General features: G+C 47.9%; 1 protein-coding gene across 1 annotated transcript in view; it reads right to left on the reverse strand.

Moving 5' to 3' along the window:
- The window catches only part of LOC135531497 (otogelin-like), a gene marked incomplete at its 3' end in the record, with an annotated part of 126313 nt that overhangs the window by 27169 nt on the left and 71644 nt on the right, over positions 1 to 27500 (reverse strand). The window contains 11 exon segments of the mRNA XM_064959526.1: positions 1702 to 1729; positions 1731 to 1981; positions 9341 to 9531; positions 9782 to 9809; positions 10097 to 10194; positions 10196 to 10224; positions 21551 to 21727; positions 21882 to 22001; positions 23620 to 23766; positions 24984 to 25118; positions 26284 to 26422. Of these exon segments, the coding sequence (XP_064815598.1) occupies positions 1702 to 1729; positions 1731 to 1981; positions 9341 to 9531; positions 9782 to 9809; positions 10097 to 10194; positions 10196 to 10224; positions 21551 to 21727; positions 21882 to 22001; positions 23620 to 23766; positions 24984 to 25118; positions 26284 to 26422 (1343 nt within the window).

Below are 27500 nucleotides of genomic sequence, written 5' to 3' on the forward strand. Positions count from 1 at the left end.
ACTATCGTCTGGACTCTGCCTAACCTCTCTAGACCTCTCCTGGTCGACTATTGTCTGGACTCTGCCAAACCTCTCTGGATCTCTCCTGGTCAACAATCGTCTGGACTCTGCCTAACCTCTCTGGACCTCTCCTGGTCGGCTATCGTCTGGACTCTGCCTAACCTCTCTCGACCTCTCCTGGTCAACTATCATCTGGACTCTGCCTAACCTCTCTGGACCTCTCCTGGTCTCCTGGTCGACTATCGTCTGGACTCTGCCTAACCTCTCTAGACCTCTCCTGGTCGACTATCGTCTGGACTCTGCCTAACCTCTCTAGACCTCTCCTGGTCGACTATCGTCTGGACTCTGCCTAACCTCTCTCGACCTCTCCTGGTCAACTATCGTCTGGACTCTGCCTAACCTCTCTGGACCTCTCCTGGTCTCCTGGTCGACTATCGTCTGGAATCTGCCTATCCTCTCTGGACCTCTCCTGGTCGACTATCGTCTGGACTCTGCCTAACCTCTCTGGACCTCTCCTGGTCTCCTGGTCGACTATCGTCTGGACTCTGCCTAACCTCTCTGGATCTCTCCTGGTCAACTATGTCCGGCATCCACTGCTGTCAGAGAGTAACCCAATCTGTTTCTGCCAGCCTGTGTGGACTCTGCTATGCTCCTAAAACAAATGGCTGACATATTTTTAGCCCCAGTAATTACCCAGCCTGCATCGGGAGCAGCAAACCGTGGAGACAGAAAAAGAGCAGAACTCTCTAGACCTCACTAACTCTAACATACATTTGTACCTGAACTATGATTCACAAATCACTTTACTAGATTGTGAACAGAAATACTCTCCAAATGGTGAAGTTGTTTCTTGGATCAAATAAAAACCACCCCTGCCTAGTGTCTGACCACCCCCTCTCTGTTCTCTCTTCCCCCCAGTCAAAGACTCCGACCCTGGGCATTAGTCACGGCAAAGCTCCTTCTCTGGAAGCCGTATACTGGAAGGGCTGGTCGGTTTTTGTTTTGGAACAGCCGTGAGCCTGGTGGGACCCTGATCTGGGGGGGCCTGGTCTGGGGGGGCCTGGTCTGACGCTGACCTAGCACGCCACCCTTCCATCCCTCCATATCTCAACGTGTCTGTGATTAAAGGCACACATCAGCCACTCGCCACTCGCCACTGACAAAATCTGTCGTTCTGCTGCGAGGTGGGAGTGTGCCGGGAGACAGCTGCAGAGGGCTTGTCATTACAGTGCAAAACATGGCTGCCCTCACAAAGAGACCATTAACGGGCTAAATGGTTGTTTTTACAAACCGAGTACGCACGCTGGTGGGGCCATGGTTAGGGGGTTGTGGGGGTTGGCAGGGTGGAGGGGCTGCAGCAGGAGGTTAGACCAGGGGGTTAGTAGCCTAAACTACAAAGTCTTTGTCTCTAAACCTCAGCTGTCAACCATCTCTGATACATACAGTAAGTATTGGGTTGCATCGGAGGGGACAAGCATAACATGGCAAAAGCTCGAGGAGTTCAACCAAAAGCTAGAAGACCATAAGAAGACCATTAAATGGTCACAAGTGGCAGTTTTCATTTGAAAAATATATATAATATCAAAATAGATGGCATAAATGGAATCTCATTCGACAAGACAACCTTTAACTGTTCATTTACATAGCTCTTCCTTTCCTTCCCACGTCAACCTTCCCAGACCTCCAGTCCATCCCACGTACCTGTCAGTTTGAAGAGCGTGGCCTTGCGGGAATCCGTCGGTGTGTTTGTACTTCATGAGGTGAATCCAGGACAGCATGTAGTGGAGGAAGAATCCCGGTCTGGCCAAAGCCTCCAGAGAATCATAACCCTGGATCCAGGTGTCACGGTGCAGCGTGAAGGTAGCCACAGCCCAGAATGCTTCACTCTCCTCCCACTTGGTCAGTGTAAGATGGCCGCTGCTGTCCACAGCCAGGAAGTAGTTGGGCCGATCGGACGCCTCGAACGACACCAGGGACGTGTCTAGAGGAAAAGTTGATCACCAATATAGGAACCTCAACATCAAGGGTCTTTTCTGGTTAAATAAAGGTTTTTAAAAAAACTATCTGAGCTCTTTACGCCTGGGTACCGTATGTGACCCAGGTCAGGCTAGCACCTTAGTGCTCAGATAAATGTAGAACACTAGGCTAGATAAAACAGTCTAGCCTAGATAAAACAGTCTAGCCTAGCTAAAACAGTCTAGGCTAGCTAAAACAATCTAGGCTAGCTAAAACAGTCTAGGCTAGCTAATACTTCTAGCTGCAGTCTAGCTGATAACTCCTCCTGGCAGCCTGACTAGCCATAACTACAGCCTGACTAGCCATAACTACAGCCTGACTAGCCATAACTACAGCCTGACTAGCCATCACTATAGCCTGACTAGCCATAACTACAGCCTGACTAGCTATCACTACAGCCTGACTAGCCATAACTACAGCCTGACTAGCCATCACTACAGCCTGACTAGCCATCAGTACAGCCTGACTAGCCATAACTACAGCCTGACTAGCCATAACTACAGCCTGACTAGCCATCACTACAGCCTGATGAGCCATAACTTCAGCCTGACTAGCCATCACTACAGCCTGACTAGCCATCACTACAGCCTGACTAGCCATCACTACAGCCTGACGAGCCATAACTTCAGCCTGACTAGCCATCACTACAGCCTGACTAGTCATAACTACAGCCTGACGAGCCATAACTACAGCCTGACTAGCCATAACTACAGCCTGACTAGCCATAACTACAGCCTGACTAGCCATCACTACAGCCTGACTAGCCATCACTACAGCCTGACTAGCCATAACTACAGCCTGACTAGCCATCACTACAGCCTGACTAGTCATAACTACAGCCTGACTAGCCATCACTACAGCCTGACTAGTCATAACTTCAGCCTGACTAGCCATCACTACAGCCTGACTAGCCATAACTACAGCCTGACTAGCCATCACTACAGCCTGACTAGCCATCACTACAGCCTGACTAGCCATAACTACAGCCTGACTAGCCATCACTACAGCCTGACTAGCCATCACTACAGCCTGACGAGCCATAACTACAGCCTGACTAGTCATAACTACAGCCTGACTAGCCATCACTACAGCCTGACTAGCCATCACTACAGCCTGACTAGCCATCACTACAGCCTGACAAGCCATCACTACAGCCTGACGAGCCATCACTACAGCCTGACGAGCCATAACTACAGCCTGACTAGCCATAACTACAGCCTGACTAGCCATCAGTACAGCCTGACTAGCCATAACTACAGCCTGACAAGCCATCACTACAGCCTGACTAGCCATCACTACAGCCTGACTAGCCATCACTACAGCCTGACTAGCCATCACTACAGCCTGACTAGCCATCACTACAGCCTGACTAGCCATCACTACAGCCTGACTAGCCATCACTACAGCCTGACAAGCCATCACTACAGCCTGACTAGCCATCACTACAGCCTGACTATCCATCAGCCTAACTAGCCATCAGCCTAACAAGCCATCACTACAGCCTGACTAGCCATCACTACAGCCTGACTATCCATCAGCCTAACTAGCCATCAGCCTAACAAGCCATCACTACAGCCTGACTAGCCATTAGTACAGCCTGATTGGTGACTGAGACTCAGGTTGCTGTATTTGGATTTGGGAAGCTGAACCCCAGTCTGTCTTCCTCCCAGAGTCAACACGAGGGCATCTCTACAATCAGTGTTTTCACTGGGAAAAGAGGCTCACTCCAAACACAGTCCAGGGACGGGATAGGGACTGGAAGACATCATTAGACCAGTGGATAGGGACTGGATAAGGACTGTATTAGACCAGAGGATAGGGACTGGATAGGGACTGGAAGACTTCCTTAGACCAGTGGATAGGGACTGGAAGACTTCATTATACCAGAGGATAGGGACTGGATAGGGACTGGAAGACTTCATTATACCAGAGGAAAGGGACTGGATAGGGATGGGATAGGGACTGGAAGACTTCATTAGACCAGTGGATAGGGACTGGAAGACTTCATTAGACCAGTGGACAGGGACTGGAAGACTTCATTAGACCAGAGGATAGGGACTGGATAGGGATGGGAAAGGAACTGGAAGACTTAATTAGATGAGAGGATAGGGACTGGAAGACTTAATTAGACAAGATGATAGGGACTGGATAGGGACTGGATAGGGACTGGATAGGGATAGGGACTGGAAGACTTCATTAGACCAGTGGATAGGGACTGGAAGACTTCATTAGACCAGTGGACAGGGACTGGAAGACTTCATTAGACCAGAGGATATGGACTGGATAGAGACTGGAAGACTTCCTTAGACCAGAGGATAGGGACTGGAAGACTTCACTTGACCAGTGGATAGGGACTGGAAGACTTCATTAGAACAGTGGATAGGGACTGGAAGACTTAATTAGACAAGATGATAAGGACTGGATAGGGACTGGATAGGGATAGGGACTGGAAGACTTCATTAGACCAGTGGATAGGGACTGGAAGACTTCATTAGACCAGTGGACAGGGACTGGAACACTTCATTAGAACAGTGGAAAGGGACTGGATAGGGACTGGAAGACTTCATTATACCAGAGGATAGGGACTGGATAGGGATGGGATAGGAACTGGAAGACTTAATTAGATGAGAGGATAGGGACTGGAAGACTTAATTAGACAAGATGATAGGGACTGGATAAGGACTGGATAGGGACTGGATAGGGATAGGGACTGGAAGACTTCATTAGACCAGTGGATAGGGACTGGAAGACTTCATTAGACCAGTGGACAGGGACTGGAAGACTTCATTAGAACAGTGGATAGGGACTGGATAGGGACTGGAAGACTTCATTATACCAGAGGATAGGGACTGGATAGGGACTGGAAGACTTCATTATACCAGAGGATAGGGACTGGATAGGGATGGGAAAGGAACTGGAAGACTTAATTAGATGAGAGGATAGGGACTGGAAGACTTAATTAGACAAGATGATAGGGACTGGATAGGGACTGGATAGGGACTGGATAGGGATAGGGACTGGAAGACTTCATTAGACCAGTGGACAGGGACTGGAAGACTTCATTAGACCAGTGGACAGGGACTGGAAGACTTCATTAGACCAGAGGATAGGGACTGGATAGGGACTGGAAGACTTCCTTAGACCAGAGGATAGGGACTGGAAGACTTCACTTGACCAGTGGATAGGGACTGGAAGACTTCATTAGAACAGTGGATAGGGACTGGAAGACTTCATTAGACCAGAGGATAGGGACTGGATAGGGACTGGAAGACTTCATTAGACCAGAGGATAAGGACTGGACAGGGACTGGAAGACTTCATTAGACCAGTGGATAGGGACTGGAAGACTTCATTAGACCAGAGGATAGGGACTGGATAGGGACTGGAAGACTTCCTTAGACCAGAGGATAGGGACTGGAAGACTTCACTTGACCAGTGGATAGGGACTGGAAGACTTCATTAGACCAGTGGATAGGGACTGGAAGACTTCATTAGAACAGTGAATAGGGACTGGATAGGGACTGGAAGACTTCATTATACCAGAGGATAGGGACTGGATAGGGACTGGAAGACTTCATTAGACCAGTGGAAAGGGACTGGATAGGGACTGGAAGACTTCATTAGACCAGAGGATAGGGACTGGAAGACTTCATTAGACCAGTGGATAGGGACTGGAAGACTTCATTAGACCAGTGGATAGGGACTGGAAGACTTCATTAGAACAGTGGATAGGGACTGGAAGACTTCATTAGACCAGTGGATAGGGACTGGAAGACTTCATTAGACCAGAGGATAGGGTCGGGATAGGGACTGGAAGACTTAATTATACCAGAGGATAGGGACTGGAAGACTTCATTATACCAGAGGATAGGGACTGGATAGGGACTGGAAGACTTCATTATACCAGAGGATAGGGACTGGATAGGGATGGGAAAGGAACTGGAAGACTTAATTAGATGAGAGGATAGGGACTGGAAGACTTAATTAGACAAGATGATAGGGACTGGATAGGGACTGGATAGGGACTGGATAGGGATAGGGACTGGAAGACTTCATTAGACCAGTGGACAGGGACTGGAAGACTTCATTAGACCAGTGGACAGGGACTGGAAGACTTCATTAGACCAGAGGATAGGGACTGGATAGGGACTGGAAGACTTCCTTAGACCAGAGGATAGGGACTGGAAGACTTCACTTGACCAGTGGATAGGGACTGGAAGACTTCATTAGAACAGTGGATAGGGACTGGAAGACTTCATTAGACCAGAGGATAGGGACTGGATAGGGACTGGAAGACTTCATTAGACCAGAGGATAAGGACTGGACAGGGACTGGAAGACTTCATTAGACCAGTGGATAGGGACTGGAAGACTTCATTAGACCAGAGGATAGGGACTGGATAGGGACTGGAAGACTTCCTTAGACCAGATGATAGGGACTGGAATACTTCACTTGACCAGTGGATAGGGACTGCAAGACTTCGTTAGACCAGTGGATAGGGACTGGAAGACTTCATTAGAACAGTGAATAGGGACTGGATAGGGACTGGAAGACTTCATTATACCAGAGGATAGGGACTGGATAGGGACTGGAAGACTTCATTAGACCAGTGGAAAGGGACTGGATAGGGACTGGAAGACTTCATTAGACCAGAGGATAGGGACTGGAAGACTTCATTAGACCAGTGGATAGGGACTGGAAGACTTCATTAGACCAGTGGATAGGGACTGGAAGACTTCATTAGACCAGAGGACAGGGACTGGATAAGGACTGTATTAGACCAGAGGATAGGGACTGGATAAGGACTGTATTAGACCAGAGGATAGGGACTGGATAAGGACTGTATTAGACCAGAGGATAGGGTCTGGATAGGGACTGGAAGACTTAATTATACCAGAGGATAGGGACTGGATAGGGACTGGATAGGGATGGGATAGGGACTAGAAGACTTAATTAGACGAGAGGATAGGGACTGGAAGACTTAATAAGACAAGATGATAGGGACTGGATAGGGACTGGATAGGGACTGGATGGGGATAGGGACTGGAAGACTTCATTAGACCAGAGGACAGGGACTGGACAGGGACTGGATAGGGACTGGAAGACTTAATTAGACCAGAGGACAGGGACTGGACAGGGACTGGATAGGGACTGGAAGACTTCATTAGACAAGAGGACAGGGACTGAAAAACTTTTTAATGACTGGACGTTGGGGTAGGAGGAAGCCTAGGAATGCAGAGTGTTATTTATGGAGGAGGAAGTAAAATGAGGACGGACATGGAAATGGCCATTAAATTAGACTGGTGTGACGAGGACGGACATGGAAATGGCCATTGCATTAGACTGGTGTGACGAGGACGGACAAGGAAATGACCATTGCATTAGACTGGTGTGACGAGGACAGACATGGAAATGGTCATTGCATTAGACTGGTGTGACGAGGACGGACAAGGAAATGGCCAGTGCATTAGACTGGTGTGACGAGGACGGACATGGAAATGGCCATTGCATTAGACTGGTGTGACGAGGACGGACATGGAAATGGCCATTGCATTAGACTGGTGTGACGAGGACGGACATGGAAATGGCCATTGCATTAGACTGGTGTGACGAGGGACGGACAAGGAAATGGCCATTGCATTAGACTGGTGTGACGAGGACGGACATGGAAATGGCCATTGCATTAGACTGGTGTGACGAGGACGGACAAGGAAATGGCCATTGCATTAGACTGGTGTGACGAGGACGGACATGGAAATGGCCATTGCATTAGACTGGTGTGACGAGGACGGACATGGAAATGGCCATTGCATTAGACTGGTGTGACGAGGACGGACATGGAAATGGCCATTGCATTAGACTGGTGTGACGAGGATGGACAAGGAAATGGCCATTGCATTAGACTGGTGTGATGAGGACGGACAAGGAAATGGCCATTGCATTAGACTGGAGTGACGAGGATGGACATGGAAATGGCCATTGCATTAGACTGGTGTGACGAGGACGGACAAGGAAATGGCCATTGCATTAGACTGGTGTGACGAGGACGGACATGGAAATGGCCATTGCATTAGACTGGTGTGACGAGGACGGACATGGAAATGGCCATTCCATTAGACTGGTGTGACGAGGACGGACAAGGAAATGGCCATTGCATTAGACTGGTGTGACGAGGACGGACATGGAAATGGCCATTGCATTAGACTGGTGTGACGAGGACGGACATGGAAATGGCCATTGCATTAGACTGGTGTGACGGGACGGACATGGAAATGGCCATTGCATTAGACTGGTGTGACGAGGACGGGCAAGGAAATGGCCATTGCATTAGACTGGTGTGACGAGGACGGACAAGGAAATGGCCATTGCATTAGACTGGTGTGACGAGGACGGACATGGAAATGGCCATTGCATTAGACTGGTGTGACGAGGACGGACAAGGAAATGGCCATTGCATTAGACTGGTGTGACGAGGACGGACATGGAAATGGCCATTGCATTAGACTGGTGTGACGGGACGGACATGGAAATGGCCATTGCATTAGACTGGTGTGACGAGGACGGACAAGGAAATGGCCATTGCATTAGACTGGTGTGACGAGGACGGACAAGGAAATGGCCATTGCATTAGACTGGTGTGACGAGGACGGACATGGAAATGGCCATTGCATTAGACTGGTGTGACGAGGACGGACAAGGAAATGGCCATTGCATTAGACTGGTGTGACGAGGACGGACATGGAAATGGCCATTGCATTAGACTGGTGTGACGAGGACGGACATGGAAATGGCCATTGCATTAGACTGGTGTGACGAGGACGGACAAGGAAATGGCCATTGCATTAGACTGGTGTGACGAGGACGGACAAGGAAATGGCCATTGCATTAGACTGGTGTGACGAGGACGGACATGGAAATGACCATTGCATTAGACTGGTGTGACGAGGACGGACATGGAAATGGCCATTGCATTAGACTGGTATGACGAGGACGGACAAGGAAATGGCCATTGCATTAGACTGGTGTGACGAGGACGGACATGGAAATGGCCATTGCATTAGACTGGTGTGAAAGGACGGACATGGAAATGGCCATTGCATTAGACTGGTGTGACGAGGACGGACAAGGAAATGTCCATTGCATTAGACTGGTGTGACGAGGACGGACAAGGAAATGGCCATTGCATTAGACTGGTGTGACGAGGACGGACATGGAAATGGCCATTGCATTAGACTGGTGTGACGAGGACGGACAAGGAAATGGCCATTGCATTAGACTGGTGTGACGAGGCCTGGCAGTGACTCTGTTTCCTCTGCGCTGCTCACCATGCGGACGCGCTCTGCTGAGCCCAGGGGTCATCATGAAGAGGGACAGGAAGCCAGCCGCAGCAGGGTCTCCTTTCTTAGGGAACACTGTCCCACTGGACCTGTTGGCTGCCAGCACCGTGTCCCTCTCCCTGTAGGTCACCAGCCTGTAGGGGCCTTTACCCAGAACTACAAGACAGAGGAGAGGAACACTGTTAGGAGGAATCCTTCGCTGTATGGCTGACATCGACAATGGGGCCCCAGGACTGTGCAGACACTCTGCCCCCATGTGGTTTAACAATGAAGTGCCTTTACACATTGATCATGATGAAATGTTTGGAGCAAATTCTTAAAGACAATGCACATTAAACTTCCGAGGTTCAGTCATTGATTTGATTCTTGGAGAAATTAGATTTTTTATTTGACAAATAGGAAGAGTTTGAGATAAGATGCTGTATGTACCTTTTGTTGTAGTATTCACAATCGTAGGCTGAAAAGACAAACAGAAAGAGTCGTTAGTGGAATGAAATTATAAACTGTAGTTAATTACATATTTTATTTACCTTTATTTAACTAGGCAAGTCAGTTCAGAACAAATTCTTATTTTTAACGACGGCCTGGGAACAGTGGGGATAACTGCCTGTTCAGGGGCATTTGTCTGAACACAGAGTGCCATTTCAGCTGGTCCCACACACTCCCATACCACCCATTGAATGGGTAGTGTACCCGGTGCCTGCCCGTTGGCCACTCATTGCCCGCTCATAGCCGCAGACTTACGGCAGATCGACGGAGATCGCCAGTCCACGGTGACACCCTGGTGACAGCATCGGTGGGCGTAGGCTGCCACGCTGGTACAGAAACACTCACAGTCCCCAGCCGCACGTATCTGCCAGACTACAGCCCACCTGGACAGGAGGAGACAGGAAGGAACCTTTATCTGTTGTCCACCAGTAACAGTTCATATACAACACACAGAACCTGATGTCAGCCGTCCAGCCTGGACAGCCTGATACAACACACAGCCTGATGTAACACACAGGACACACAGCCTGATTTACACACACAGACCCAGCCTGACTGTTGTCCACTAGCATACAACACACAGGGATATGGTAGTACACAGCCTGATACAACACACAGCCTGCAGCCTGATACAACACACAGCCTGATGTAACACACAGCCTGATACAACACACAGCCTGATACAACACACAGCCTGATACAACACACAGCCTGATGTACAACACACAGCCTGATACAACACACAGCCTGATACAACACACAGCCTGATACAACACACAGCCTGATGTAACACACAGCCTGATACAACACACAGCCTGATACAACACACAGCCTGATACAACACACAGCCTGATGTAACACACAGCCTGATACAACACACAGCCTGATGAGCCTGATACAACACACAGCCTGATACAACACACAGCCTGATACAACACACAGCCTGTAACACACATACAACACACAGCCTGATACAACACACAGCCTGATGTAACACACAGCCTGATAGCCAACACACAGCCTGATGTAACACACAGCCTGATACAACACACAGCCTGATACAACACACAGCCTGATGTAACACACAGCCTGATACAACACACAGCCTGATGTAACACACAGCCTGATACAACACACAGCCTGATACAACACACAGCCTGATACAACACACAGCCTGATACAACAAACAGCCTGATACAACACACAGCCTGATACAACACACAGCCTGATGTAACACACAGCCTGATACAACACACAGCCTGATGTAACACACAGCCTGATACAACACACAGCCTGATACAACACACAGCCTGATACAACACACAGCCTGATATAACACACAGCCTGATACAACACACAGCCTGATATAACACACAGCCTGATACAACACACAGCCTGTTACAACACACAGCCTGATACAACACACAGCCTGATATAACACACAGCCTGATACAACACACAGCCTGATACAACACACAGCCTGATATAACACACAGCCTGATACAACACACAGCCTGATACAACACACAGCCTGATACAACACACAGCCTGATGTAACACACAGCCTGATACAACACACAGCCTGATACAACACACAGCCTGATACAACACACAGCCTGATACAACACACAGCCTGATACAACACACAGCCTGATACAACACACAGCCTGATATAACACACAGCCTGATGATACAACACACAGCCTGATACAACACACAGCCTGATATAACACACAGCCTGATACAACACACAGCCTGATAACACACAGCCAACACACAGCCTGATACAACACACAGCCTGATAACACACAGCCTGATACAACACACAGCCTGATACAACACACAGCCTGATACAACACACAGCCTGATACAACACACAGCCTGATACAACACACAGCCTGATACAACACACAGCCTGATACAACACACAGCCCTAACACACAGCCTGATACAACACACAGCCTGATACAACACACAGCCTGATGTAACACACAGCCTGATACAACACACAGCCTGATACAACACACAGCCTGATGTAACACACAGCCTGATACAACACACAGCCTGATGTAACACACAGCCTGATGTAACACACAGCCTGATACAACACACAGCCTGATACAACACACAGCCTGATACAACACACAGCCTGATACAACACACAGCCTGAGCCTGATACAACACACAGCCTGATACAACACACAGCCTGATACACACAGCCTGATACAACACACAGCCTGATACAACACACAGCCTGATACAACACACAGCCTGATACAACACACAGCCTGATACAACACACAGCCTGATACAACACACAGCCTGATACAACACACAGCCTGATACAACACACACAGCCTGATACAACACACAGCCTGATAACACACAGCCTGATACAACACACAGCCTGATACAACACACAGCCTGATGTAACACACAGCCTGATACAACACACAGCCTGATACAACACACAGCCTGATACAACACACAGCCTGATGTAACACACAGCCTGATACAACACACAGCCTGATACAACACACAGCCTGATACAACACACAGCCTGATACAACACACAGCCTGATACAACACACAGCCTGATACAACACACAGCCTGATACAACACACAGCCTGATACAACACACAGCCTGATACAACACACAGCCTGATACAACACACAGCCTGATACAACACACAGCCTGATACAACACACAGCCTGATACAACACACAGCCTGATACAACACAGCCTGATACAACACACAGCCTGATACAACACACAGCCTGATGTACACACACAGCCAGATACAACACACAGCCTGATAACACACAGCCTGATACAACACACAGCCTGATACACACACAGCCTGAACAACACACAGCCTTATACAACACACAGCCTGATACAACACACAGCCTGATACAACACACAGCCTGATACAACACACAGCCTGATACAACACACAGCCTGATACAACACACAGCCTGATACAACACACAACCTGATACAACACACAGCCTGATACAGCCTGATACAACACACAGCCTGATACAACACACAGCCTGATACAGCCTGATACAACACACAGCCTGATACAACACACAGCCTGATACAACACACAGCCTGATACAGCACCTGATACAACACACAGCCTGATACAAGCCTGGATACAACACACAGCCTGATACAACACACAGCCTGATACAACACACAGCCTGATACAAATACACACTGATAACACACAGCCTGATACAACACACAGCCTGATACAACACACAGCCTGATACAACACACAGCCTGATGTAACACACAGCCTGATACAACACACAGCCTGATACAACACACAGCCTGATACAACACACAGCCTGATACAACACACAGCCTGATACAACACACAGCCTGATACAACACACAGCCTGATACAACACACAGCCTGATACAACACACAGCCTGATACTGATAACACACAGCCTGATACAACACACAGCCTGATACAACACACAGCCTGATACAACACACAGCCTGATACAACACACAGCCTGATACAACACACAGCCTGATACAACACACAGCCTGATACAACACACCTGATACAACACACAGCCTGATGTAACACACAGCCTGATACAACACACAGCCTGATACAACACACAGCCTGATACAACACACAGCCTGATACAACACACAGCCTGATACAACACACAGCCTGATGTAACACACAGCCTGATACAACACACAGCCTGATACAACACACAGCCTGATACAACACACAGCCTGATACAACACACAGCCTGATACAACACACAGCCTGATACAACACACAGCCTGATACAACACACACTGAACACACAGCCTGATACAACACACAGCCTGATACAACACACAGCCTGATACAACACACAGCCTGATACAAACACAGCCTGATACAACACACAGCCTGATACAACACACAGCCTGATACAACACACAGCCTGATACAACACACAGCCTGATGTAACACACAGCCTGATACAACACACAGCCTGATACAACACACAGCCTGATACAACACACAGCCTGATACAACACACAGCCTGATACAACACACAGCCTGATACAACACACAGCCTGATAACACACAGCCTGATACAACACACAGCCTGATACAACACACAGCCTGATACAACACACAGCCTGATACAACACACAGCCTGATACATACAACACACAGCCTGATACAACACACAGCCTGATACAACACACAGCCTGATACAACACACAGCCTGATACACTGATATAACACACAGCCTGATACAACACACAGCCTGATACAACACACAGCCTGATACAACACACAGCCTGATACAACACACAGCCTGATACAACACACAGCCTGATACAACACACAGCCTGATACAGCCTGATACAACACACAGCCTGATACAACACACAGCCTGATACAACACACAGCCTGATACAACACACAGCCTGATACAACACACAGCCTGATACAACACACAGCCTGATACAACACACAGCCTGATACAACACACAGCCTGATACAACACACAGCCTGATACAACACACAGCCTGATACAACACACAGCCTGGTACAACACACAGCCTGATACAACACACAGCCTGATACAACACACAGCCTGATACAACACACAGCCTGATACAACACTCAGCCTGATACAACACACAGCCTGATACAACACACAGCCTGATACAACACACAGCCTGATACAACACACAGCCTGATACAACACACAGCCTGATGTAACACACAGCCTGATACAACACACAGCCTGATACAGCCTGATGTAACACACAGCCTGATACAACACACAGCCTGATACAACACACAGCCTGATACAACACACACATACAACACACAGCCTGATACAACACACAGCCTGATGTAACACACAGCCTGATACAACACACAGCCTGATACAACACACAGCCTGATACAACACACAGCCTGATACAACACACAGCCTGATACAACACACAGCCTGATACAACACACAGCCTGATACAGCCTGACACAGCCTGACACAGCCTGATACAACACACAGCCTGATACAACACACAGCCTGATACAACACACAGCCTGATACAACACACAGCCTGATACAACACACAGCCTGATACAACACACAGCCTGATACAACACACAGCCTGATACAACACACAGCCTGATGTACAACACACACAGCCTGATACAACACACAGCCTGATACAACACACAGCCTGATACAACACACAGCCTGACACACACAGCCTGAGCCTGATACAACACACAGCCTGATACAACACACAGCACTGATACAAACACACAGCCTGATACAACACACAGCCTGATACAACACACAGCCTGATACAACACACAGCCTGATGTAACACACAGCCTGATACAACACACAGCCTGATGTAACACACAGCCTGATACAACACACAGCCTGATACAACAGCCTGATACAACACACACAGCCTGATACAACACACAGCCTGATACAACACACAGCCTGATACAACACACAGCCTGATACAACACACAGCCTGATACAACACACAGCCTGATGTAACACACAGCCTGATACAACACACAGCCTGATGTAACACACATACAACACACAGCCTGATGTAACACACAGCCTGATACAACACACAGCCTGATGTAACACACAGCCTGATACAACACACAGCCTGATGTAACACACAGCCTGATACAACACACAGCCTGATACAACACACAGCCTGATACAACACACAGCCTGATACAACACACAGCCTGATACAACACACAGCCTGATGTAACACACAGCCTGATACAACACACAGCCTGATGTAACACACAGCCTGATACAACACACAGCCTGATACAACACACAGCCTGATACAACACACAGCCTGATACAACACACAGCCTGATACAACACACAGCCTGATACAACACACAGCCTGATACAACACACAGCCTGATACAACACACAGCCTGATACAACACACAGCCTGATACAACACACAGCCTGATACAGCCTGATACAACACACAGCCTGATACAACACACAGCCTGATACAACACACAGCCTGATAACACACAGCCTGATACAACACACAGCCTGATACAACACACAGCCTGATACAACACACAGCCTGATACAACACACAGCCTGATACAACACACAGCCTGATACAACACACAGCCTGATACAACACACAGCCTGATACAACACACAGCCTGATACAACACACAGCCTGATATACAACACACAGCCTGATACAACACACAGCCTGATACAACACACAGCCTGATACAACACACAGCCTGATACAACACACAGCCTGATACAACACACAGCCTGATACAACACACAGCCTGATACAACACACAGCCTGATAACACACAGCCTGATGTAACACACAGCCTGATACAACACACAGCCTGAGCCTGATATAACACACAGCCTGATACAACACACAGCCTGATACAACACACAGCCTGATACAACACACAGCCTGATACACAGCCTGATATAACACAGCCTGATACAACACACAGCCTGATACAACACACAGATATAACACACAGCCTGATACAACACACAACCTGATACAACACACAGCCTACAACACACAGCCTGATACAACACAGCCAGATACAACACACAGCCTGATACAACACACAGCCTGATACAACACACAGCCTGATACAACACACAGCCTGATACAACACACAGCCTGATACAACACACAGCCTGATATAACACACAGCCTGCCTGATGTAACACACAGCCTGATGTAACACACAGCCTGATACAACACACAGCCTGATACAACACACAGCCTGATACAACACACAGCCTGATACAACACACACAGCCTGATACAACACACAGCCTGATAAAAACACAGCCTGATACAACACACAGCCTGATACAACACACAGCCTGATGTAACACACAGCCTGATACAACACACAGCCTGATACAACATACAACACACAGCCTGATACAACACACAGCCTGATACAACACACAGCCTGATAACACACACAACACACAGCCTGATACAACACACAGCCTGATACTGATGTAACACACAGCCTGATACAACCACACAGCAGCCTGATACAACACACAGCCTGATACAACACACAGCCTGATACAACACACAGCCTGATACAACACACAGCCTGATACAACACACAGCCTGATGTAACACACAGCCTGATAACAACAGCCTGATACAGCCTGATACAACACACAGCCTGATATAACACACAGCCTGATACAACACACAGCCTGATACAACACACAGCCTGATACAACACACAGCCTGATACAACACACAGCCTGACAGCCTGATACAACACACAGCCTGATGTAACACACAGCCTGATACAACACACAGCCTGATACAACACACAGCCTGATACAACACACAGCCTGATACAACACACAGCCTGATACAACACACAGCCTGATACAGCCTGATAACACACAGCCTGATACAACACAGCCTGATACAACACAGCCTGATACAACACACAGCCTGATGTAACACACAGCCTGATACAACACACAGCCTGATACAACACACACAGCCTGATACAACACACAGCCTGATGTAACACACAGCCTGATACAACACACAGCCTGATACAACACACAGCCTGATACACAGCCTGATACAACACACAGCCTGATACAGCATGATACAACACACAGCCTGATAACACACAGCCTGATACAACACACAGCCTGATACAGCCTGATACAACACACAGCCTGATACAACACACAGCCTGATACAACACACAGCCTTTGACAGCCTGATAACACACAGCCTGATACAACACACAGCCTGATACAACACACAGCCTGATACAACACACAGCCTGATACAACACACAGCCTGATGTAACACACAGCCTGATACAACAACACACAGCCTGATGATACAACACACAGCCTGATACAACACACAGCCTGATACAACACACAGCCTGATAGCCTGAACACACAGCCTGCCTGATGTACAACACAGCCACAGCCTGATACAACACACAGCCTGATACACACAGCCTGATACAGCCCTGATACAACACACAGCCTGATAGCCTGATGTAACACACAGCCTGATGATACAACACACAGCCATACAACACACTGCCTGATACAACACACAGCCTGATACAACACACAGCCTGATACAGCCTGAACATAGTTTGACTGATAAACACACAGCCTGATACAACACACAGCCTGATACAACACACAGCCTGATACAACACACAGCCTGATACAACACACAGCCTGATGTAACACACAGCCTGATACAACACACAGCCTGATACAACACACAGCCTGATGTAACACACAGCCTGATACAACACACAGCCTGATACAACACACAGCCAGATACAACACACAGCTGATACAACACACAGCCTGATACAACACACAGCCTGATACAACACACAGCCTGATACAACACACAGCCTGATACAACACACAGCCAACACACAGCCTGATACAACACACAGCCTGATACACACACAGCCTGATACAACACACAGCCTGATGATACAACACACAGCCTGATACAACACACAGCCTGATGTAACACACAGCCTGATACAACACACAGCCTGATACAGCCTGATGTAACACACAGCCTGATACAACACACAGCCTGATACAACACACAGATACAACACACAGCCTGATACAACACACAGCCTGATACAACACACAGCCTGATAACACACAGCCTGAACACACAGCCTGATACAACACACAGCCTGATACAAATACACAGCCTGATACAACACACAGCCTGATAACACACAGCCTGATACAACACACAGCCTGATACACACACAGCCTGATACAAACACAGCCTGATGTAACACACAGCCTGATACAACACACAGCCTGATACAACACACAGCCTGATACAACACACAGCCTGATACAACACACAGCCTGATACAACACACACAGCCTGATACAACACACAGCCTGATACAACACACAGCCTGATACAACACACAGCCTGATGTAGCCTGATATAACACACAGCCTGATACAACACACAGCCTGATACAACACACAGCCTGATACAACACACAGCCTGATACAACACACAGCCTGATACAACACACAGCCTGATACAACACACAGCCTGATACAACACACAGCCTGATACAACACACAGCCTGATACAACACACAGCCTGATACAACACACAGCCTGATGTAACACACAGCCAGATACAACACACAGCCTGATACAACACACAGCCTGATACAACACACAGCCTGATACAACACACAGCCTGATACAACACACAGCCTGAGCCTGATACAACACACAGCCTGATACAACACACAGCCTGATACAACACACAGCCTGATACAACACACAGCCTGATACAACACACAGCCACAGCCTGATACAACACACAGCCTGATACAACACACAGCCTGATGTAACACACAGCCTGATACAACACACAGCCTGATACAACACACAGCCTGATACAACACACAGCCTGATACAACACACACTTTGATACAACACACAGGAGAAGATACAACACACAGCCTGATACAACACACAGCCTGACAGCCTGATACAACACACAGCCTGACACAGCCTGACAGCCTGAGGATAACACACAGCCTGGCCTGATACAACACACAGCCTGATACAACACACAGCCTGATACAACACACAGCCTGATTAGCCTGTACAACACACAGCCTGATACAACACACAGGATGACAGCCTGATACAACACACAGCCTGATAACACACAGCCTGATACAACACACAGCCTGATACAACACACAACTTTAGTAAGAACCAGCTGACAGCTGAGAGGATACAACACACAGCCTGGGGATACAACACACAGCCTGATACAACACACAGCCTGATAATGAGGAGAAGAGATAGGACAGCAGACCAGCTGACACAGAGGGTAGGGGGCTATGTAATGAGGAGAAGAGATAGGACAGCAGACCAGCTGATACAACACACAGAGGGTATGGGGGCTAGCCTGTAATGATACAACACACAGGATGAAGAGCCTGATACAACACACAGGACAGCAGACACAGCTGACAGAGGGCCTGGGCTATGTAATGAGGAGAAGAGATAGGACAGCAGACCAGCTGACAGAGGGTAGGGGTTATGTAAGGTGGAGAGAGATAGGACACAGACCAGCTGACAGAGGGTGGGGGTTATGTAATGTGGAGAAGAGATAGGACAGCAGACCAGCTGACAGAGGGTAGGGGGCTATGTAACAGGACACAGACCAGCTGACAGAGGGTAGGGGGTTATGTAATGAGGAGAAGAGATAGGACAGCAGACCAGCTGACAGAGGGTAGGGGCTATGTAATGGGGAGAAGAGATAGGACAGCAGACCACTAACATGAGGAGAAGAGATAGGACAGCAGACCAGCTGACAGAGGGTAGGGGGGGTTATGTAACGTAAGGGAGAAGAGATAGGACAGCAGACCAGCTGACAGAGGGTAGGGGGCTATGTAATGAGGAGAGAGATAGGACAGCAGACCAGCTGACAGAACACAGGGGCTATGTAATGAGGGAGAAGAGATAGGACAGCAGACCAGCTGACAGAGGGTAGGGTTATGGCACAGGGGGAGAAGAGAATAGGACAACAGACCAGCTGACAGAGGGTAGTGGGCTATGTAATGAGGAGAAGAGATAGGACAGCATACCAACTGACAGAGCCTAGGGGGCTATGTTATAGGACAACAGACCAGCTGACAGAACGTGGAGAAAGAGATAGGACAGCAGACCAGCTGACAGAGGGTAGGGGTTATGTAACGTGGAGAAGAGATAGGACAGCAGACCAGCTGACAGAGGGTAGGGGTTATGTACTGAGGAGAAGAGATAGGACAGCAGACCAGCTGACAGAGGGTAGGGGGCTATGTACTGAGGAGAAGAGATAGGACAGCAGACCAGCTGACAGAGGGTAGGGGTTATGTAATGAGGAGAAGAGATAGGGCAGCAGACCAGCTGACAGAGGGTAGGGGTTATGTAACGTGGAGTAGAGATAGGGCAGCAGACCAGCTGACAGAGGGTAGGGGTTATGTAACGTGGAGTAGAGATAGGGCAGCAGACCAGCTGACAGAGGGTAGGGGGCTATGTAATGAGGAGAAGAGATAGGACAGCAGACCAGCTGACAGAGGGTAGGGGGCTATGTAACGTGGAGAAGAGATAGGACAGCAGACCAGCTGACAGAGGGTAGGGGGCTATGTAATGTAATGTGTATGTCAGGCTTGAGAGAAGCCCCAGTAATACTAACATCCACAGTAACATCAACCAACACAGAGATCTGTGAGACAGCCTGCAGTAAGACAGTAAGATCCTGATTAACGTCTGTGCTTTACAGTGAGTCAAACGGCCTCTGGGAGGTGACTCAAATAACCAGAACCAACACGCCCCCCCCTCACACACCACTCCCACAGTACTCATCAACACAGACAGCTGAAACAGCAGTGGGAGAAACTGCATGTCACAGTATAGACGCACGCATGCTCTTCTGCACACACACACACACACACATACACACACACACACACACACACACACACACACACACACACATACACACATACACACATACACACACACACACACACATATCCAGAAACAGATATCCACATGCGTATGCATACCCACTCTCACACACTCGCAACACAGCCCTCCCTCCATTGGTTGAGCTGCTGGCTGTCATACTCCATACTCACCACCGGGTGGCAGACCAGGAAGACCTCGCTGAGCAGGACTCCACACTGCCTCTTGGAGAACGGCTCCCTCAGGGGGTTCAGACTGCAGGGGTGTCTGATGTCTGGGCTGTTAACACACTGGACACACACATATCTAACGTTAGAAGACTGACAATAGACACCTGTATCATGTATGAACACACGCACACACACACACACACACACACACACACACAGACTAATACACACACACTATCCACTGAGAATAGACCGTGGGGGTTTCGAAACTTGCCTCAGCTGCCGTCCAGCTGTTGCCAAACTCCTGAGGCGTGGCAGAGTCTATGTTCTCTGGTGTCCTCATCTCATTGACCGTCCTCAGGTCAAAGTTCCCACACAGACCGCTCAGCTTGCCCTGAACACAGCACTCACATGAATATTACACCAATCACAGACCGCTCAGCTTGCCCTGAACACAGCACTCACATGAATATTACACCAATCACAGACCGCTCAGCTTGCCCTGAACACAGCACTCACATGAATATTACACCAATCACAGACCGCTCAGCTTGCCCTGAACACAGCACTCACATGAATACTGGAAGACTAATCAAGGGGTTGGTGACCTGATGATGCTAATCAAGGGCTTGGTGACCTGATGATGCTAATCAAGGGCTTGGTGACCTGATGGTGTTAATCAAGGGGTTAGTGACCTGATGGTGTTAATCAAGAGGTTAGTGACCTGATGGTGTTAATCAAGAGGTTAGTGACCTGATGGTGTTAATCAAGAGGTTAGTGACCTGATGGTGTTAATCAAGAGGTTAGTGACCTGATGGTGTTAATCAAGGGGTTAGTGACCTGATGGTGTTAATCAAGGAGTTAGTGACCTGATGGTGCTAATCAAGGGGTTGGTGACCTGATGATGCTAATCAAGGGGTTGGTGACCTGATGGTGTTAATCAAGGGGTTAGTGACCTGATGGTGTTAATCAAGAGGTTAGTGACCTGATGGTGTTAATCAAGAGGTTAGTGACCTGATGGTGTTAATCAAGAGGTGAGTGACCTGATGGTGTTAATCAAGGGGTTAGTGACCTGATGGTGTTAATCAAGAGGTTAGTGACCTGATGGTGTTAATCAAGAGGTTAGTGACCTGATGGTGTTAATGAAGAGGTTAGTGACCTGATGGTGTTAATCAAGAGGTTAGTGACCTGATGGTGTTAATCAAGAGGTTAGTGACCTGATGGTGTTAATCAAGAGGTTAGTGACCTGATGGTGTTAATGAAGAGGTTAGTGACCTGATGGTGTTAATCAAGGGGTTAGTGACCTGATGGTGTTAATCAAGGAGTTAGTGACCTGATGGTGCTAATCAAGGGGTTGGTGACCTGATGATGCTAATCAAGGGGTTGGTGACCTGATGGTGTTAATCAAGGGGTTAGTGACCTGATGGTGTTAATCAAGAGGTTAGTGACCTGATGGTGTTAATCAAGAGGTTAGTGACCTGATGGTGTTAATCAAGAGGTTAGTGACCTGATGGTGTTAATCAAGGGGTTAGTGACCTGATGGTGTTAATCAAGAGGTTAGTGACCTGATGGTGTTAATCAAGAGGTTAGTGACCTGATGGTGTTAATCAAGAGGTTAGTGACCTGATGGTGTTAATCAAGAGGTTAGTGACCTGATGGTGTTAATCAAGAGGTTAGTGACCTGATGGTGTTAATCAAGAGGTTAGTGACCTGATGGTGTTAATGAAGAGGTTAGTGACCTGGTGGTGTTAATCAAGAGGTTAGTGACCTGATGGTGCTAATCAAAGGCTTGGTGACCTGATGGTGCTAATCACGGGGTTAGTGACCTGATGGTGCTAATCAAGTGCTTGGTGATTAGTTGATTTGTTGAATAAGGTGCGGCCAGTTGTAGGATCCAGAGGACTGGGTTGAGAAAGACTGCTATAGGAGACAGCAGCTGCTTTTTAATGACAGGGCCCCCATTGTATTCTAGGGTAAGGAATGTGGAACACCAACAACCCATGGTGCCTGACCTGCCAGCGTGGTCCAGCCTGGATGTGGACCGTGGTCTTGCGATCCCAGAGCACGGTCAGGTCCTCCTCGGGAACGTGGACCATGGTGAAGAGCCCAGCGCTCCATATGAACATCTCCTGCCTCCAGTCGATCACACTGGATGGGTTCTACACAGGGTGGAGGACAGGAAACAGGACAATGGACAGGAATTAGATCAATACTGATGAACAGGTTGAGATGAGCCAGGGGGGTCGGAGGTAGTGCCCCCCTGTGATTTTTTTAACCTAATTTCTTTATGGTTTATTGTTCATTAAGGACAGAGGGTAAGACAGAGGACAGGGAAGAGGACAGGGAAGAGGACAAGTCAGAGGAGGGAGAAGAGGACAGGGAAGATGACAGGAAAGAGGACAAAGCAGAGGTCAAGGACGAGGACAGGGAGGAGGACAGGCAAGAGGACAAGACAGAGGACAGGGAGGGGACAAGATGGAGGACAGGGAAGAGAACAGGGAAGAGGTAAAGATGGAGGACAGGGAAAAGGACAAGCTGGAGGACAGGGAAGAGGGCAGGGATCATGAAAAAGGTAGTCTTGAATAGGTGAAATTTGTGCTATAATTGGTAAGGTGTGACAATAGCAATGTGATATTAATTGGGTCTGAGGGGTCTGAGGGGTCAGGGGTCAGGGGTTAAGGGGTTAAGGGTAGTTTCTCTCTGTAATGTTTTCATCAAACATTTCTTATAACACTGTAGGTTACATTAACCCTATCGAAAGCAAGTCAGCAAACAAGTAACGAGCGAGTCTCTAGTGGAAACTGGGAGGCATCCCAGCGGTGGCCAGACTTGGTAGGACCACCAGCCGCAAGCTACCTGGTAAGGTTCAGGAGTAGGAGCAGGAGCAGGAGCAGGAGCAGGAGCAGGAGCATGAGCAGGAGCAGGGGCAGGGGCAGGGGCAGGGGCAGGAGCAGGAGCAGGAGCAGGAGCAGGAGCAGGAGCAGGAGCAGGAGCATGAGCATGAGCAGGAGCAGGGGCAGGAGCAGGAGCAGGAGCATGAGCATGAGCAGGAGAAGGAGAAGGAGCAGGAGCAGGAGCAGGAGCAGGAGCAGGAGCAGGAGCATGAGCAGGAGCATGAGCAGGAGCAGGAGCAGGAGCAGGGGAAGGAGCAGGAGCAGGAGCAGGAGCAGGAGAAGGAGAAGGAGAAGGAGCAGGAGCAGGAGCAGGAGCAGGAGCAGGAGCAGGAGCAGGAGAAGGAGCAGGAGCAGGAGCAGAAGCAGGAGAAGGAGCAGGAGCAGGAGCAGGAGCAGGAGCAGGAGCAGGAGCAGGAGCAGGAGCAGGAGAAGGAGCAGGAGCAGGAGCAGGAGCAGGAGAAGGAGCAGGAGCATGCACTTACTGGTTTGCCACTGTCGTCGTCGAACGCAATGAAAGATCTACCAATGTTGATGAGTAGAGATTTCCTGCAGATGACGCCGCTGTCGTAACAGTCCACGTTCTCAGCCGTCACACTCATCATCAGATCAGCACTGCTCTGAAGGTGGGATAGGAAAAACAACATGAAAAGAGCAAGCTAACCCAGGACAGAACTATGCTACTGAAAACTACCAAATGTGTGAACTTGTATATTAAGTATTTAAACCCTAAGCCAGTCTATTCATCAATCCCTTCATCCATATACGGATATCTAACTTTCACAGATTTCTTGCATTACATTTAGTCATCCCATTTTATTATCAAATAACGAGGAAAAATACACGAACTTGACTACTGGAAACGTGGCTCTGGTACCTTTACTAGGTAGACTTTACACACTACAACGTAGTCAAACATCATACCTCTACTAGGTAGACTACACACTACAACGTAGTCAAACATCATACCTTTACTAGGTAGACTACACACTCTAATGTAGTCAAACATCATACCTTTACTAGGTAGACTTTACACACTCTAACGTAGTCAAATATCATACCTTTACTAGGTAGACTACACACTCCAACGTAGTCAAATATCATACCTTTACTAGGTAGACTACACACTCTAACGTAGTCAAACATCATACCTTTACTAGGTAGACTTTACACACTCTAACGTAGTCAAATATCATACCTTTACTAGGTAGACTACACACTCTAACGTAGTCAAATATCATACCTTTACTAGGTAGACTACACACTCTAACGTAGTCAAATATCATACCTTTACTAGGTAGACTTTACACACTCTAACGTAGTCAAATATCATACCTTTACTAGGTAGACTACACACTCTAATGTAGTCAAATATCATACCTTTACTAGGTAGACTACACACTCTAACGTAGTCAAACATCATACCTTTACTAGGTTGACTACACACTCTAACGTAGTCAAATATCATACCTTTACTAGGTAGACTACACACTCTAATGTAGTCAAATATCATACCTTTACTAGGTATTCTACACACTCCAACGTAGTCAAATATCATACCTTTACTAGGTAGACTACACACTCCAACGTAGTCAAATATCATACCTTTACTAGGTAGACTACACACTCCAACGTAGTCAAATATCATACCTTTACTAGGTATTCTACACACTCCAACGTAGTCAAATATCATACCTTTACTAGGTAGACTACACACTCCAACATAGTCAAATATCATACCTTTACTAGGTAGACTACACACTCTAACGTAGTCAAATATCATACCTTTACTAGGTAGACTTTACACACTCCCACGTAGTCAAACAGTAGACCATCAAAGGTCCTGTAGTGGCGGTCCCCGTAGGCTGTGCACATGGATGGACACGGACGGAACACACACTGGAATGTTCCATGCTGGCAGACACTGAAAGAGACACACAGCGTCAACCAACACGATTCAGTACCAACCTGCCAGCAAACTGCTACCACTTAACGTAAGCACCTTCTGTCATAACTAATGGCCGCCTTTTGTTCGGGAGGCCACCAAGCGATTATCGTCTGTCCGAAAAGTAGGGATCTCGTCAACTGCCAAATGTTGAATCACCAGCGTTCATAGTGCTATTATACAGATCCCTATCTCTCCTCTTCCCTTGCTAACTGCTAGAAGTAGACATGGATGGCAGAGAAGAAAGGAGACAGACTGGGATCACTGTTTCACTCGGCAGGGAGAGAGAGACTGTTGAATGAACGGCCCTCATACAAGGACTCTCTGTAAACCAGAGCTGGGAGGTGATTTTCTATGATAGATAATAGAGGGTTATGTATATCAGGTGAACAGTCTCACCGTAGGCACAATCTATACAAGACTCATCACCTAAAGCTCAGGAATAATCCTGGAAAATTGTTAGCTGCTAGAAAGTTTGTCTTAATTCGGCCACACATTGCCAGGTTTTGCCAGGTGCTGAGTCAACACATTTGTCAGTGACTCAGATACTTGAAATGTCGCGGGCAAATGAAAGCTGTATATACAGTGCCTTGCGAAAGTATTCGGCCCCCTTGAACTTTGCGACCTTTTGCCACATTTCAGGCTTCAAACATAAAGATATAAAACTGTATTTTTTGTGTGAAGAATCAACAACAAGTGGGACACAATCATGAAGTGGAACGACATTTATTGGATATTGCAAACTTTTTTAACAAATCAAAAACTGAAAAATTGGGCGTGCAAAATTATTCAGCCCCCTTAAGTTAATACTTTGTAGCGCCACCTTTTGCTGCGATTACAGCTGTAAGTCGCTTGGGGTATGTCTCTATCAGTTTTGCACATCGAGAGACTGACATTTTTTTCAGAATACTTTTGCAAGGCACTGTATGATCGATCTTATAAGGGGTTGAATATAGAGGGGTGTTTAGAAGAAACAAAACCTCTCGGTGTCTTACTTCTGTACAGGAAATGATCTGAAAAGCATTCACTAATTTATGACTGTAGAGAAGTATGTTCC

Source organism: Oncorhynchus masou, unplaced genomic scaffold (assembly GCF_036934945.1).
Source record: "Oncorhynchus masou masou isolate Uvic2021 unplaced genomic scaffold, UVic_Omas_1.1 unplaced_scaffold_1604, whole genome shotgun sequence".
NCBI classification, from domain to species: Eukaryota; Metazoa; Chordata; class Actinopteri; order Salmoniformes; family Salmonidae; genus Oncorhynchus; species Oncorhynchus masou.